The sequence below is a fragment of the Diorhabda carinulata genome, chromosome 9 (genome assembly GCF_026250575.1).
Source record: "Diorhabda carinulata isolate Delta chromosome 9, icDioCari1.1, whole genome shotgun sequence".
Lineage (NCBI taxonomy): Eukaryota > Metazoa > Arthropoda > Insecta > Coleoptera > Chrysomelidae > Diorhabda > Diorhabda carinulata.
The window spans coordinates 23,034,897-23,050,639 of NC_079468.1; the positions used below are offsets into that span (position 1 = coordinate 23,034,897).

A 15,743-nucleotide genomic window follows, 5' to 3' on the forward strand; every position below is an offset into this window, starting at 1 on the left:
CTGTCTTGAGGGCTCCACAAAGAGCAGTGCACCCCCTACAACCACATCCATTAGTCGCACTTAGAGGCTACGTTCCATGAGGATCGTTTTGGAAATTTGAAAATATTTTGTACGTTATTCATTCCAATAAATATTTCTGATACAAATTTTTTTCAAAATTCTATTTTTATTTGTGTTCTTTGAGAAGAAAAAATGTCTCTATTTATATGAACGTGAAAAAGGCATGAAATATATCTAACGAAAGTTTCAGGACGACTGCGAAAAACCAAACAAAAACATTATATTCACGGTCTGTCTGTCTGAAAAACTCGTTTTTCAAGCAAAAAATACATTTAAAAGAGTGTGAACATCACCAACAGACGAGAAATTCTAACCACGGTTTATCCCTTCGTAATATTGTAATAAACATGATAAACAAAATTTGATATACGAGAGTTACAAAAAATACGATGAATTATCCTTTTAAAAATATTAACTCTAATCTCAATACCTAGTTGTATCATCGTTATTCAATAACGACTTGTGGTAAGAACAGTATTTTGTAATGTTCCAAAAACAAGTATGAATTTGAGGTTAGGAAACAGCAAAAAGACACTAGGAATCAGATCTGGTGAATGCGAAACATATGGAAATAAATTTCCCGACTTGGTGGTAAAACTACAAACGGTGATATTATAAGTGAAAAAAAAAATGGAATATTAGACAGATGGAAGTAGCCAATAAGACAAAAATAGATGACAAAATATATGAATCAGTCTTACAGACAATGCTGATCTATGGTTGCGAATCCTGAGTGTTGTAAAAACTAATTAAAGCTGAAAATATTGACGTACGGAATAAAAGTGGGAGAAAAAGAAAAAAAGCGGTGGTTAACAGAGAGTGAAAAGCAAAAAATCGGTTAAGATGGCTTGGATATATGGGTGATTCCGTTCTAACTGTGATTTTTTGTATTCAAAATTTCAAGATTTTAAAATTTAACTTTTCTAACTTTTTTATGCATATTATTCATCTATTTTACTGTAAAAATAAAACTCTAAGAGGAATTTACTACAACTTCAAAGTATCACGAGCAAGACACAAATGTCGGATTTTGAGTTCCACGGTACTGACTCATTTATCCACGGTACTGACATGGTAACTTAAGATATTAAACAACAAGTGCATCAATTTTCCTCAGTTTGATCATAAACATTAGAATTTATAAGGTAATTAGTTTAAATCATTTGTTACGACAAAAAAAATTAATAATTTATCGGTAAATTCTAGGAATGGACATGACACGGTACTGACATTCAAGTGATGTAGTATAAGTTTTCTTTAAGTGGCAAGTTATATTGTATAAAAATAATGTTTAAATATCTTAAGAATTATTCAATTAACACAAAATTTTTATTAATTGATTATTAATTAATGACTAGTACAAAAAAACAATACAGGACATTGAATATCACAGTTAGAACGGAATCACCCATATATTGAGAAAGAAGGAGGACAGAAGATTTGAGTTGATATGGGAAACTGAAGCCAACAAAAAGGAGAGAAACAAAGAAAAGTGTATATAGAAATATCGAATAACCTAAAAACCAAAGAACGGTTATACAGGAAGGAAATGATGGAATCTAATGGAAAAGATCATCTCTACATCTAGAACAGGAATAGGGAAACTTTTCTCTTCGCGTGCTAATTTTTGCTAACGAAATATATAGCGGATCAAGTTGAGGCATTACATTATTTACTAAAATAAAAGTATTGCCATAATTTTTCTGAAATACTAATGAAAATAGCTTGTACCAAACATAGCCATTATTTTCTCGGCGTGGGCAACTATATTTGGGTATTGCGACCTAGATAAGGACTTATGACATTCCAATTTGCTGGTGTTCAAAAATAGTTGCCTCAAATGGGTGGTGCGTTCGACGACGACGGGTTTTATGCCCGACGTGTACACTGCCTCTACTGCCAATTTAATTTCTGATAAAAAGAAAATTTTACTTAATTGTTGTTTGCTGGTCGCGGGCCGGATTTCAACGCTTTACGGGCCGGAGATGGCCCGCGGACCGTAATTTCCCCATCCCTGATCTAGAGGTTAATCCAAATCATTCAACGTTATTATTCACGCGTATTTTCCGGTCAAGCACAAACTGTCTTAATAACAAACGTCAATGTTCATAAATATAGTCGTGCTACAGCTTATTAACGCCACCTATTGTTCGATTGCAAAAACTGATACCTGGGCATTAGCATAAGGATTAAAAAAGTATCAAAAATTGTGATTTGGACTCATGGATACAAACAGTAAATATATCTGGAAGACACTAAGAATAGAAGACGTTGGATGAGCTATTAAATAGTTTAGCAAGTTTACATCTTGACCGTCTACTACAAAAAAAATTGTCTGAACCTCTTAACAACAATTTTAACACGTAGATACCTTCTTATATTAATTTTCTATATACAATAAACCTTTTTTTTTTTTCATTTTTTGAAAATAGTTTATTATTCATTGTATAAAGTTTCTTGGAAAAATAAAAATTTGAAGTTACGAATATCTTAAATTCGGTTAAGACAAAATGTACTAAAACCCCAATCTCTTTGTTTCAGAATCCGACAAGACCGAAGGAGCTCTTGAGGCTATATCAGCGTTCAAACTCTATTTTATCCTCCAGGACAAGATGCAACTCGGAACTTTATATCGAAAACAAACTGGAAGCGCTAATCTGGACGTATAAACTATCCGATATCGTTCGCATTGGGACTGAAATATGTTAAATACAGTTCCTCGAAGGAAAAACTTAATAGTTGTCACGATACCAGAGTTAGGGGATGAATAAATAAACCAATTTTCGAGCGGAGTGGATCAATTATAAGTTTTTGTCGAGACATGTGACGAATTTATCATGATAAGTAAGTTGAGTTGTTAAAGTGAAACACGAGTATTTGAAAAAATAAAAAATAGAAATAGATCATCACATTTGTGTGGAACGAAAAATAATTTTCGGTTTCAGAGTGTTCATATTGTGATTATAGTCCGGTAAAATAAGGATGAAAAAACGAATTGTTTTTGGAGTTGGCATATTATGTTATTTGTGATCGTACAAAAAAAAACTTGACATCAAAACTATGGGAAATTTCATGCCCTCTAACATGGTAAAACCAGATTATTAAAAAAAAATGTTTAAACCCTTAATTTACTGGAATTAGCGTTCTTTGTTTACATTTTGTCAATGTCAATCATCCCTCACTGTATATTTGGAATAAAGTAGGTAAAACTTAGGTTCGGAACCGGAACTAACATATTATATATAATTTTGTTTCACGGACTTTCGAACTGGGGTATTTTGGGTCGATTCAAGTTTTATGAAACGAACTTCGTGCGAGCAGAAAATTGATAGCGTCACCACAATTTACTGGAATTGTCAGTTTGGGATGATGTGTATAACGTATTTGCCCAAAACTTTCTCTTTCAACTTTGATTATTGACTCAATTTGTTACCGTCAACAGTCTGCAACTGAAAATATAATTTCAGTTAGAATTAGTTACTAAATAGTTTCTATTGGATGCACAACTAGGTTATTTTTTTATGATTGTTGAAAAAACTTATCGATCGATATGTATGCGGTTCGGGGAAATCAACAGTTGAATTTCTTTTCTGTTTACTTTCAATTTTCCTTTATCGAAATATGTTTTCCCATCAAACGTCCGGAATGTACATACAGGATAAATAATGAAAACACTCTATACAGTTTAAAAAAAAACACGTTTTTTACTATTTAGCCGCAACTACTGGCAACATTGCATTGAAATTTTGTACTAATATTTTTTAATAGCTGATACATCCAATGAATTTGTTTTCAAGTCTGTCTCTCGTACAGGGCGCTAGTTACATGGTTAGTAAAAAGTAATATCGAACAAAACGTTTTTAATATTAGATTTATTAAGCTAATTATGTACAATATCATCCAAACACCAATATGGATGTATGGTATAGAGCTATGGGGTTGCAGAAAACCATCGAACACCAAGATACTGCAAACCTTTCAATCTAAAATACTTCGTATAATAGCTAATACTCCAAATTTACATACAGACATCGATATTTCAATATGAATGAAGTTTTTCAGCGAAAAGAAACTAAAACCGTAACGAAAACCACCAAAATCCAAGCTTTACACTGATCCAAAGGAACAGAGAACATTGAAAAGACGCTGGCTAGAAAACCTCATAGAGTAATCTACGTAGACTCATCAGAAATCATATTATTTACTTATTACTCCGTATTTTTTGAATAGATTGTAAATTTGATTAAAAAAATATGTTTTGGAAGCTGATACATCCGATGAATTTGTTTTTATGTCCGACTCTGATAGAGGGCGCTAGTTACATGGTTCGCACCAAGTAAAATTGAATATAACGTTTTCAATATTAGATATATGTAAGAAATTTTCGAGTAAACTTGAAGATTATTTAATTTTACACCAAAAATGTACTCTTGATGAAACTCGATTATGTGTACCGTTTTCGGAATATTTTGATTTAAAAATATGAAGTAATAACCGATGCTGGTACGAAGCATTGATAAAGTTATTAATTATTATTATTAATCAGTAAGCATTATGTGAGTTGAAATTTTTTTGTCGCGTAAATAAGACCCCAACGATAAATTTTAAGAAATTGGGAATGAGAGCTTCCGGTTCACAAAAGTTCGGTCTAATCAGTATAGGATTTTGTTCTTCAAAGTTGAATAATTATGGGCACTGAGCTATTGGAGGCTTCAGTATGAAACAAATAACAATTTGATGATCATGTGTTGTTCTGGGACTTAAACTGTTGTTTGTTTGATACTAAGCCCCCCAATAGCTGAGTACCCATAATTATTTAACTTTGGTAATAGCATTTTCTTTGAGTTTGCCATAGAAAACTGTCATTTATTAATAGTTATGACGTTGAGTCGATAATAATTAAATTTCTGAAAGCTTGTTAGTTATTACATTTAATATTGTTAATCAAAATGTAGTCAACTAGCGCCCTCTATGAGAATCAGACATAAAAACAAATTCATTGGATGTAACAACTTCCAAAACATATTCGTATAAAATTTCAATAGAATAAAGCCAGTAGTTGCAGCAAAATCGTAAAAAATGTTTTTTTAGAAACAGGATCATCCTTTTTTCGAAACACCCCGTATATAACGGCAACGCAAGAGCCAGAGGAGAAGTAGACCTTTCAAGACGAAAAACGATGAATATAATTTGATCCCATTAACTATCTAAAAATACTTATAACGAATACCGAAGAAATATTTAGAAAATCGGTTAACAAAAGTTGGGTTTCTAAATTATATTCTGAAAGCTAAAGGGATATCCAAAATAGCACGAATACAATTGAATAAAACGATGACTAAACTGACTTTATTGTATTGATGTGTTCTGGGTATTAACCCAGATGTGTGGAGGAAACAAATTCTCCAAAAAATACTTGGGGGGCTTCATGGACAAGAAGAATTCATGCTGTTTGCAGAAATGCAAACAGAATTAACCAGAGATCACAAATGGAAGAGGAAGAGATCAGAAGCAGGCCGAAAATGAAATGGATGGGAGAGGTCACATCTGAATTGAACTTCCGTTCACTATACGAATTTGAAAATGATGAAAATGTAATCCTGAACCCGAAGAATGCTCAAAAAAAGGGAGATCTCTAGATTTTGGGATCCCTTGTAAGCCATAGTCATACCAAATCTTATAAAAGTGAAAATGACTGTGGATAGATTCAAAAAGAGAGATGTAGTATATATATTTTTGAAATTTGTATTTATAATAATTAAGGATTATCTGGAGAACTGCAATATATATTTTTGTGTGAAATATCAGCATTTGAAGGTAATCTTTTATATTCCATTCTAATCTATAATTTTGAAAATATACATTTTTTGTTATACTCATATTTAATAAAAAATTTATGGAATATTTGGATTGTATGCCTAATAACGTTAAGCTCATGAGAAATTGGTTTAAACTGAAAAAAATATGAGGAAATTTGTTTCAATTTCAATAACGCCTGTTTAATTTGTGCGGAATGGAAATTCCACACATAATTTGATATTCGTTAGAGCTTTTATATTAGTATTTCCAGAGATACGTTTTTTTTTTGGTAAGTAAATTATTGCGTAATCAATCACAGGGAATTGGGAGCCAGAGTGAAACTTTCTAATTATTTCTCAAATATTTACCAATGACAAGTGACAGGTTTCATTATTGTACAGTCGAAAATGTTTTCCACATTAATTGACAAACTTGAACGACATAATCAACGACATACGTTTTTTATTTTGATATATCGCTTTCGTTTTTTGTGAACAAAGATGCGATATACCTACAGTCGATTGCAATGCTGCCAACTTCAACCAGATGTCAGAACTTATCACGCATGCGTTCGAAGATTCCCACTGACATATCAGCCATTTTGGATTGTTAATTTCTAGTTAACAATCGTATAATCGTGGAGATTGTGGAAATGAAAACCTAACCTAACCTAACCAAAACTCCCGAAGCGAAAAACCAATAGACAATAGATCGCAAAAAGCGACTCTATACTCAAAAGGAGACTATATTGAACATAAAATGAGGTTTTTCTTTAGCTAGCTTCCTTTTGGAATTACAAAATAGTAGTAGGGGATAATTTGAAGTTAATGGTATGTTTATTGACTTCAATGAACGTTTTTAAGAAGATCAAGAAAATTTACATGGAGTTTTTTTCTATCATTTTGATTGGCGAATAGCGTACATTCCTTTTTTTTGTTTCAGTTCGTTGGTTGGATCATCAAATCATCAACTAGACTTGAAATGTTCTAAAAAGTCAATTAGAACCAAAGTGATGCACTACCATCAAGCATACCTCATCAGATCATGCTTCCCATATGCCTCGCTAGGCATAGATCCATCATATTTTATTCAATAGTTTTAATGTTGGTAGTACCTAATTATTGCGGACCTCGCTACAGTTCCAGAATAGTCGAGATTCAGACCGGTGCTATTAGAGGCATTATTCTGGAATTGAGTTCTAGACATTTGGAACCTGTCGAAGTAAGTGCTTCAACTAAACATTTTTTTTTCTATAGAAACAATATTCAGGCCATCAATATCTCCGAGAGACAGTTTTTGAAAAAAAATAAGCAATCGGTCTTCTTCTATAGCCAACTAAAAAGACTAGAGTCAATGTATAGCAACTCCGCGGAGTAGTTTCTTCAAGGAGGATGCTATTGAACGAGCTCCATTGATTTTTCAGTAATGCTGCTTCTTATCTACTTCAAATACAATCTAACAATGAAGAAAGTAAAGAAAAAAATGTTGTTTTTCACAATTGTATGTTTTTTATAGGTTTTCCGTGGCGTTCCCTACGCCGCGCCACCTGTGGGTCCGTTCAGATTTCGTCCACCGCAACCTCCCCTCACTTGGCCAGGCACCAGATTAGCAGATACATTTGGTGCGGCGTGTCCTCAAAAATACCCAGATATAAGCAATCGCACTGCCGCTTTACATTTTATGCCTAAAGGACGGTATCAATACCTCAAAAAACTGGTTCCTTTATTAGTCAATCAGTCAGAAGATTGTCTTTTTCTTAATATTTACGTTCCTGGTAGTGGTAAGTACTTTTCTCGATAAACTATAATCATTTCTCATTAAGCATCTTATATGTATATATAACTGCGATCCAAAGAATCTATTTCTTGCTACGATACTGAAGAAACCTGTGTTTAAAGCTGATCCATTAATCCCACTCCTATTAACAAGTATAGAATGTGAGATGGCTTTAATTGCCAGAGATCTTCGTCTTCTATTTCATGCGCTTCCTGGTGTAGTGCTCTGGAGTTCCTTAATGTTTCACAATTCGAGTTAATTTGAATAGAGTCCTTTGTACAACAAAACCTACACTTCGGGTGTTTGTTGAGGCGACAGTACCCCGTTAGTATTCGTAGATTATTCTTACTTAAGTTTATACATTCTGCAGATCTTTACCAGAAGAGTTTTTGCCTGTCTGAGCCCTTCTAGGTTGTCCCGATAATTGGTTTTGTTCCCTCTTCTCCAATGCTTTTCCTATCGATCTGTAGCTGATACCACAGAAGGATTCAGGTTCTATGAAGGGCTTGTCTGCCCCTGCTTCAGCGAACCTATCGGCTTTTTATTTTTTTTTGCCTAGTTCGTTTGATTTTTCAATCCCAAACGAGTTTGGATTTTATGATACTAGAGCTTAGAGCTCCAATGGCTGCTAGACAGAATGATGATCTCCTGTTTGCGATAGCTCCTCTCTAGATTAAACACATTTCTCAATTGCATAAATGTCTGCTTGAAAAATGCTGCCCAAATCTTCAGAATGGTTGGTTCTAAGCACCTTCACTCCTATCCGAGCTTCGTCTGCTATTTTTGATCCCATTGATACCATTTAATATTATTTCTGTTCATTTCTTGTATGGTGTTTTGGTCCCTCATGGAATGTTATGACCTGGGTTATAACACCCATTGGTAGGGTGAAAAACTGGAAATAAATGGCTTTGGATAAGCAGAAATGAAAGGCTGGTTAACAAGCTGAAGGTGTTAGACGATAAGGACGGTTGAAATGATCAGCAGGCTCCAGCTCTTGAATCAATTGAACCTAGGCGTGTAAGATCAAATCTTTATTCAAAATTCGCATCAGTGATGTTCGTAAAATGTTTAATTGTTGAACAACAGCAATGTTTTCCGCAGAACGAACGGGGCGAGCATGCACAAGTGTTTTCATATTTCCTACAGACCCGTTTTGCCGAAACTTGCGCACAATTCTCCCGATTGTGGACACATTTGGTCTATTATGCTGACCAACAAAAAAAACAGACACTGAAACAAAGGAAAGTCAAATTAAGTTGGTCAAAAAACTTGACGTTAAGGTGCGACTCACAATTAACATCTTGCCTTATAGTTGGACCACCTTCTACATAGCGTGAGGCTAAACAGATGGCGTGCGGCTGTCTACCCGTCACAATTTTAACATTTGTTCGATAGTAACTTGATGAAATTGAATTCCTGGTAATCTAATCAACGAAATTATCCAAGTAACCAAATGGCTGTTTACATATATCTTCGGTTATTCCTCAATATATCAATTTTTAGTCCTTTATTGCTGATTTACGAAGGCCCGTACTTCATTTTGTTGTTGGTAATAACTCATGAAAAGCACTACCCTCTCCATTTGATAATGTAATTTTTGACCCATTTCATGTAATACACGTCAAGAGGTGTAAAATTGTTTTCGGCTTAAAGTGCCAAACTAATTATTTAGGGTTCTGACAAGGGTTTAGACAGGAATCTAAGGGGCATAATTCGAAACAATAGTGGCTAATAGACGTGTTATTTCGATGAAGTAGAAGTCATAAACAGCGTTCGATCGTAAATATTTCCAATTTTTCGATACGCTACATTCACAAACAAATGTTGAACGTGTCCAATTACCAAAAGAAAAGTAATAAGCATTCATTACATTATATAATAATCTTGATTTTTTTGTTTACCATGTACGATTTTTACATTTTTGTTATCATTCATTCATTTCCACACTTCCAAATACTTGAACTTTATCTATTAGAACTTGAAGAAAGACAAAATGTAGTGAGAAAGAGAGAGAAATGCTTCATTCTCAAAAAACTGTTCACAATTTGTAGATAAAAACTTGTAAAAAACTAAGAAACAAACATACAAATAACTAAATAAAGAATAATTTATTTATTATAAATATTGGTTCTTCGAATTTCAGGATGTTTAAAAATTATTTTATTATGACTTCTTCTTCTTCTTTTTCTTCTCATTCTTCTTTCTTTCTTTCTTCGATATCTCTCCTCCCGACTCTAGGTTTTCATTCCATTATCTCTTGCTATTTTTACAAGCCTATTCATTGATGTTATTTTTTATGTCTGATGTTCTCATTTCTTTATCTCTTTAATAGTGTTTCTCCCGAGATCCATCCGAGTATTTTCATTTCTGTTGTCTCCAAGAGTCGTTTCTGACATGGTTTATGGTGTATAGGTCATCAAGGTCCGATTCTTTCTTTGTAAATTCGTTCCTTTGTTTCTTGTATTGGGTATTTGTTTCTCCATACTACATTCCGAAGACATCCCGCGACCTTATTTGCTCCGGCTACTCTTTCCTCGTCATCTACGTCTCCATAACTGGTTATGTTAATTCCAAGAAACTTGAATTTTATTTTCTGCTGTATTATTTTACCTTATAGTTTCAAATTGCGTCTAATGGACTCTTTGAATGTTTGAGGATCATCTTCAGTATTAGCATGAATCGTGTCGTCTATAATCGCTTTTTATAACCTCACTTTTTTATGATTTCATCCATTAAAATAATATGAGACTCAGTCTAATGTCGACTGGTATAGGTTATGTTTGTTTAATGCGAGCCTAAATGCTGTTCGGACGTCACTGAAGCATAGGAATGCTGGTTTTTTTGTATTCTATAGATTTCTCACTAAATTATCGTAGGATAGATACTACTGAATCCTTTTAACTTAGTTTTCTAATGTTTTGATTAAGTTTTTCAAATTATAACTTGACGATATTTAAATTTTTTCTTCGTACGATTTCCTTCAATGTTAAAGCTTCGGAATTTGTATCATTATCTACTTTCACTCTCTAGAGGTTCGTGTAAATATTTTCTTATACCGTGAAATTCGGGGAAAATAGCCTCTGTTGAAAAATACGTTTGACTGCACTTGAAGCGCACGAAGGTGTGTACTTTTAATTAAATTTCTACGTTTTACGTTAGTCTTTGTAGGGCTTGTTTGGAATAACATGAACGAGTACTGGCCATCTAAATTAAATTGTGGAAATGCAGTTTTTTATATTTATTTTGCGGCTATAAACTCATTTCATCCTAAAATTCGTTATTACAATAAATTAATAATTACGAATTCTTCAGCGGAACGGACGAAATTTCGTAGTTATGAGAAAAATACACAAAAAGAGTTCTAATACGATTCGAAGCTCTGCTGTTCGGTTTGCTTGTTGCACCATTCTGAAGAGATCAACTCGACGGAAACCGGTTGACAGATTATACATATTTACTCACAATTTTCGTTATAGATCAGCATTTACCTTAAATTCTCCATCGCAGGACTATTATTTAATTATGGATACTAAATTTTTCGATGGCACAACACAAGACATTCTGAAAATAATTAGGAACACGTGTTTATTCATATAAAAACATTATTTAACGATAATTTGATTATATAGAGCCCTGTAATCGATCCAGTTGTCCTCTCTTCACTCAAATCCCTAGATCATTTGCATTTCCCTATTTCTTGATCGTGCAAGCCTGTCCATTTGGAGCCAAGATACTTCCTTTCCCCCCTAACTTCTCTGGTTTTCCTTTTTGCCCCCAATCAACAGTTACAGAAATTGATACTTCGAATTATGTGCCCTAAGTATGTCATTTTTTGTCTTTTCAATAATTACAAACAGATCTCGTTGTTTATTAACAAGTCTTTAAGCATTCTGCGATTTATCCTTATTTGAGAAGCCTCTTATTTATTAATTCCATCATTTTTGAACGTTCAAAATTACATACTGTAGACAATAACCGACAACAAGTAGCATTTGATGTAGATTGAGGTCAAAATCAGAACAGGCAATTTTCGAAATGCCTGTCCTGGTTTAATCGAGGTAGTATGTCCAGTGCTCAATGCTCAAATACTTGAATTTACTTACTAAGGACCAAAACCTCAAGAAAATTGTCTTTGAACATAAATTGAACATGGTTGTCTTATACTATTTGTAATTGTACCGTTTGGTTTCAATATAAGTATTCAATGCATCGAATGTCCTTCTTATCCATGTCGAATGCCTTCTCTTAGTCAATAGTCAAGTTTTCTTTGGTCATGGCAATTTGGACTGCATGGCGATTATTATGAGCCACTCATCAGTCTTCCACATTTATGGTAAACTCTTTGGTATATGATTTTCATTAATATTTTTAAGGTATGACCCAGCAGGTTAATGAGTCTGTAATCTTCGTACTATTTGCTTAAGTATTCCTGGTTTGGAGATAAAAGTTGTGCATATCTACTATTAGGTTATTGACCTATTTCATACAGGGTTTCCAAATTCATGCGTCAAACTTCTGTAAGCTTTCAAACTATTGTAGTAATTATTACAAATTCTCTGGGACAATACGTTGATCAACATTTTATTTTTAGTTTCCATTAGGAAGAAAGACTACGTCATTGTTTTTGTTCAACGAATGCCGGTGAATTTTTTTCAATTAAAAGTGATGCAGTAATGTCCCAAATCGTTAGAATGCTATATTGATGAGAGTCAGTCCTACGTTATTATTTTCGTTCACCGCACTCGTGACAAATGACGAACGATGTGCGTTAAAGCAAAAATTTCACTTTATGAGAATCGAAACATTCTATTTTTATTCCGTGTAACCTGCCATCAGATTTTCAGGACTCCACGGTCGAACTCTTTTATTGAATAAAACAGTGGCGTTCGAAATTGTCAATCACACAGAAAAATTCGTTAATACTATAAAATTGGTCATTTTCAACCCGCAACTTTCTTTTAATCTGATCCAATTTTACTAAATTGGATGTAAAGACTTTAAATTGATGAAAAAACGGATTGTAACAATTTATTTATGAGAAAATACAAAAAGTTTCTTCCTCCTTCTTCTTGTGGTGTCTATTCGTGATAAATCCGATCTTTATGGCAATTTTTATTGTGTCAACACCATGAGAATGAATTTTCCATTGAACTAGTTCTCAAGCCAAGATGTTTGTCGTCTTCCTGGTTAGTTCATGGTCTAGGACTAAACTTGCTTTTCGACGCGTGCCGTTTTTCTTGGTTGTTGGACCAATCCTCGTTTATAACCAAGGTATTTATATTGTTTGGTTCTTTCCATTAGAACTTGATTGATAAAGAGATGACTCTCTGTCTTTTTGACACTAATATCTAGTCGTTATTGCTGATTATGATGGGTGATACTATCTGCATATCTAATGTTGTTTAGCCTATATCCATTCTAAGGTTTGTGGAATGTTCTCAGTAGAGATTTCCAACTATTATCAGGTCTTTAGTGTTAATTATCGTTTCTTTCAGAAGCTACATTCGATCGAACGCCTTTCCATGGACTATTAAACATGCGTACACATCGCAATTTATGTCTCCGCATCTTTGTATCAAGGCCTGTACTGAGAACATTTTAAACGCGATCTGATTCACATGTAAATTATGATTTACTTTGAGAAAGAGCTTAAGTAGATTACTCATGAGATTTATCGTATTCTTCGCATTTCTGGGTGCCTGGTTTTTCAGAAGATTAATTAATCAAGAATTATATATGCTGTTCAACATCGTCCTAATCAAAAGGACTAAAGTTTTGGTATATATCAAGCAGTTTAAGGAATTTTGCTGATACTTGCTACCTCGTAGTTGCATTTCTATTGTTTGGAATTCTTGTACAATAATTTCTGGTCCTTCTATTGATTCCTCGATTCAAAAGTTGTTATGTCTAAGGTTTTCGAATGTTTTTTTATGGTAGTTCAAGATATTTGATCTTTTGAACAATTGTCTTAAATTTCCTACACTTTCCCGCGGCGCTGCTGCCTTTTTAGTATGGTGAGAACAAAGACAAGTGAACAATTTCAAAAATTTACAGCAGATTAATACAAACCGTCGTGTTTAGATACAGAGTACCAAATCTGAAAAAGCCTAGTCGCCCTGTGAAATCTTTAGCTAATTCAACCACGTCTCCCAGTGTATTTGGATGGAAAATGACGAAGATTATCCGGAATCCGTTTTCCAAACAAGTAAAAATATATGACATCATTAGATGTGCATTTTTCATGAATCATCAAACTCTCGTTCGATCAACTTTCATATTTTCCTCCACCTGAACTTTTATAAAAGTATTCTCGAGAAAGTTGTAACGGTTTTTTTTTTATTAACTCGAGGAAAAACTTTTAGAAATTGCTATTGCAATTGGCGGTAATTTACTGATCGATAATAGTCCTGAAACTTTCGACATGTTTATTACCAAACTTAGAAATATCAAAAACCAATCAATAATTTCAGGAGCTCTACAAAATAAATCAGAAATTCATATGACTTTTATAATAAATCCGAGAAAAACCTGAACACCGTGAAATATTGCGGTTGAGTTGGTTAAATATCCACCCTAGAGCCTTGGTCTTACTCCCATCGATTTTCACGGTAGAAAAATTGATCCAGGATACTACAAATCTCTTAGATGTACTGAAATTATGATTTATTTTTGTTTTTTGAATAGAGAAACTTTCTAGATTTTCCTCGTCTTGGTTGAAACGATATTTCTGTTCGGCATGCGGAAGGCATTCCGATTAGATAATAGAACCGTGCAATTAAAGGCCCAAGACTGGCACTCGAGATGTTTGCCATCTCGAAATTCTAGTAGATAAATAAAGAAGGTGACGGCCGTGTAATTTAGTGACCGGTCGTCCTAGGTGGCTGCGCGCCTTTGAGAAACGTGTATCATTTGTCAGGTGGATCAATGAAGTCACTCCAAATTGAGATCGAGTCTCGACATTTGTTTATTTTCAAAGGAAAAGGTTGTAAATACGTGTGTATATCCGAATTCCGGAAAGTAAAATAATATTTTTATTGATTCTCTTACATTTTAGTTAGCAAAAGCTATTTGATATAATAAAATTTTGCAATCAACGCTAGTTCTAGTGACTAGTGCGTTTTTTCTCAGTTTGAAAGCTGAAAAGATGGATTTTTTTCAGTACCTATCAAAATTAAAAGAATTATAAGCATATAGCATCATCTTTTTGCGCGAGCGCAGTTGGATAGTTGCACTCGTGGAGTTTTAGTAGCCATGAGTCACTTCGGCGTAAAGCGTCGCGCTTTTTGACGAGGCGACTGACGCTCCGAGTGCAAATTTAATTAAAATATGGATTAAGCGTTTCGAAGCAACCAGTTCCACGTTTAAACCACCAGCAAAAAGTCATCCGAGAACGTCTAGAACCACAGACAATACTGATACGTTGAAGGAATCAGTACGAGAAAATCCGCATGTGTTTACTCGGCGGCTTTAAACTTGTCGCGACGAAGTTTACAGCGTATTTTGAAGTTGGATCTTAAACTTCATCCTTATAAGTTCCAGTTAACATAGAAATTGAAACATATTGACTTTCAAGCAAGCTTGGGATTTGCTGAAGAAATGCTTAGTTGATTTTCCACTTTTGACAACATCTTTTTCTCAGATGAAGCTCATTTGGGTTCGTAAACCTACAAAATTGTCGTTATTGCACCGAAAACAAACCAAAAATGAAACCACTGCATAGAAAGTAACGGTATGGACAGCAATCTCAAGCAAAGGAATTGTTGGTCCTTTCTTCTTTGAAGATTCACTAGAACGAAACATCACTATTAACACCGTCCGCTACATTGCGATGCTAGTGGAATATTTGACTCCAGAACTTGCGATATCAAGAATAGCTAATAGAGAACTTGGTTCCAGCAAAACGGAGCGACATCAAATGACTTTATGGCTGCTGTGAGACAGATGTGATATCCCGTGGCCCCCACGTAGCCCTGACTTGACGCTTTTTGAGTTTTTTTCATGGAGATACCACAAACATAAAGTCTACTTGAGCAATCCGAGTGACATCAATCAGTTAAAGGAAAATATCCGCCAGGAAATGGTAACAATCACCCCAGATTTATTAA

At 34.1% G+C, this 15,743-nt stretch overlaps 1 protein-coding gene across 3 annotated transcripts in view; it reads left to right on the forward strand.

The window, feature by feature from the left end:
* The window catches only part of LOC130897737 (neuroligin-4, X-linked-like), a 245,898-nt gene that overhangs the window by 151,726 nt on the left and 78,429 nt on the right, over positions 1-15,743 (forward strand). For 2 of the 3 annotated variants that reach the window (XM_057806607.1, XM_057806609.1), the window contains exons 2-4: positions 2,602-2,904; positions 6,802-7,080; positions 7,375-7,639. In XM_057806607.1, the coding sequence (XP_057662590.1) occupies positions 6,904-7,080; positions 7,375-7,639 (442 nt within the window). In that variant the 5' untranslated portion in view covers positions 2,602-2,904; positions 6,802-6,903. The remainder of the gene's footprint in view (positions 1-2,601; positions 2,905-6,801; positions 7,081-7,374; positions 7,640-15,743) is intronic. The other variant, XM_057806608.1, reaches the window with a different exon arrangement.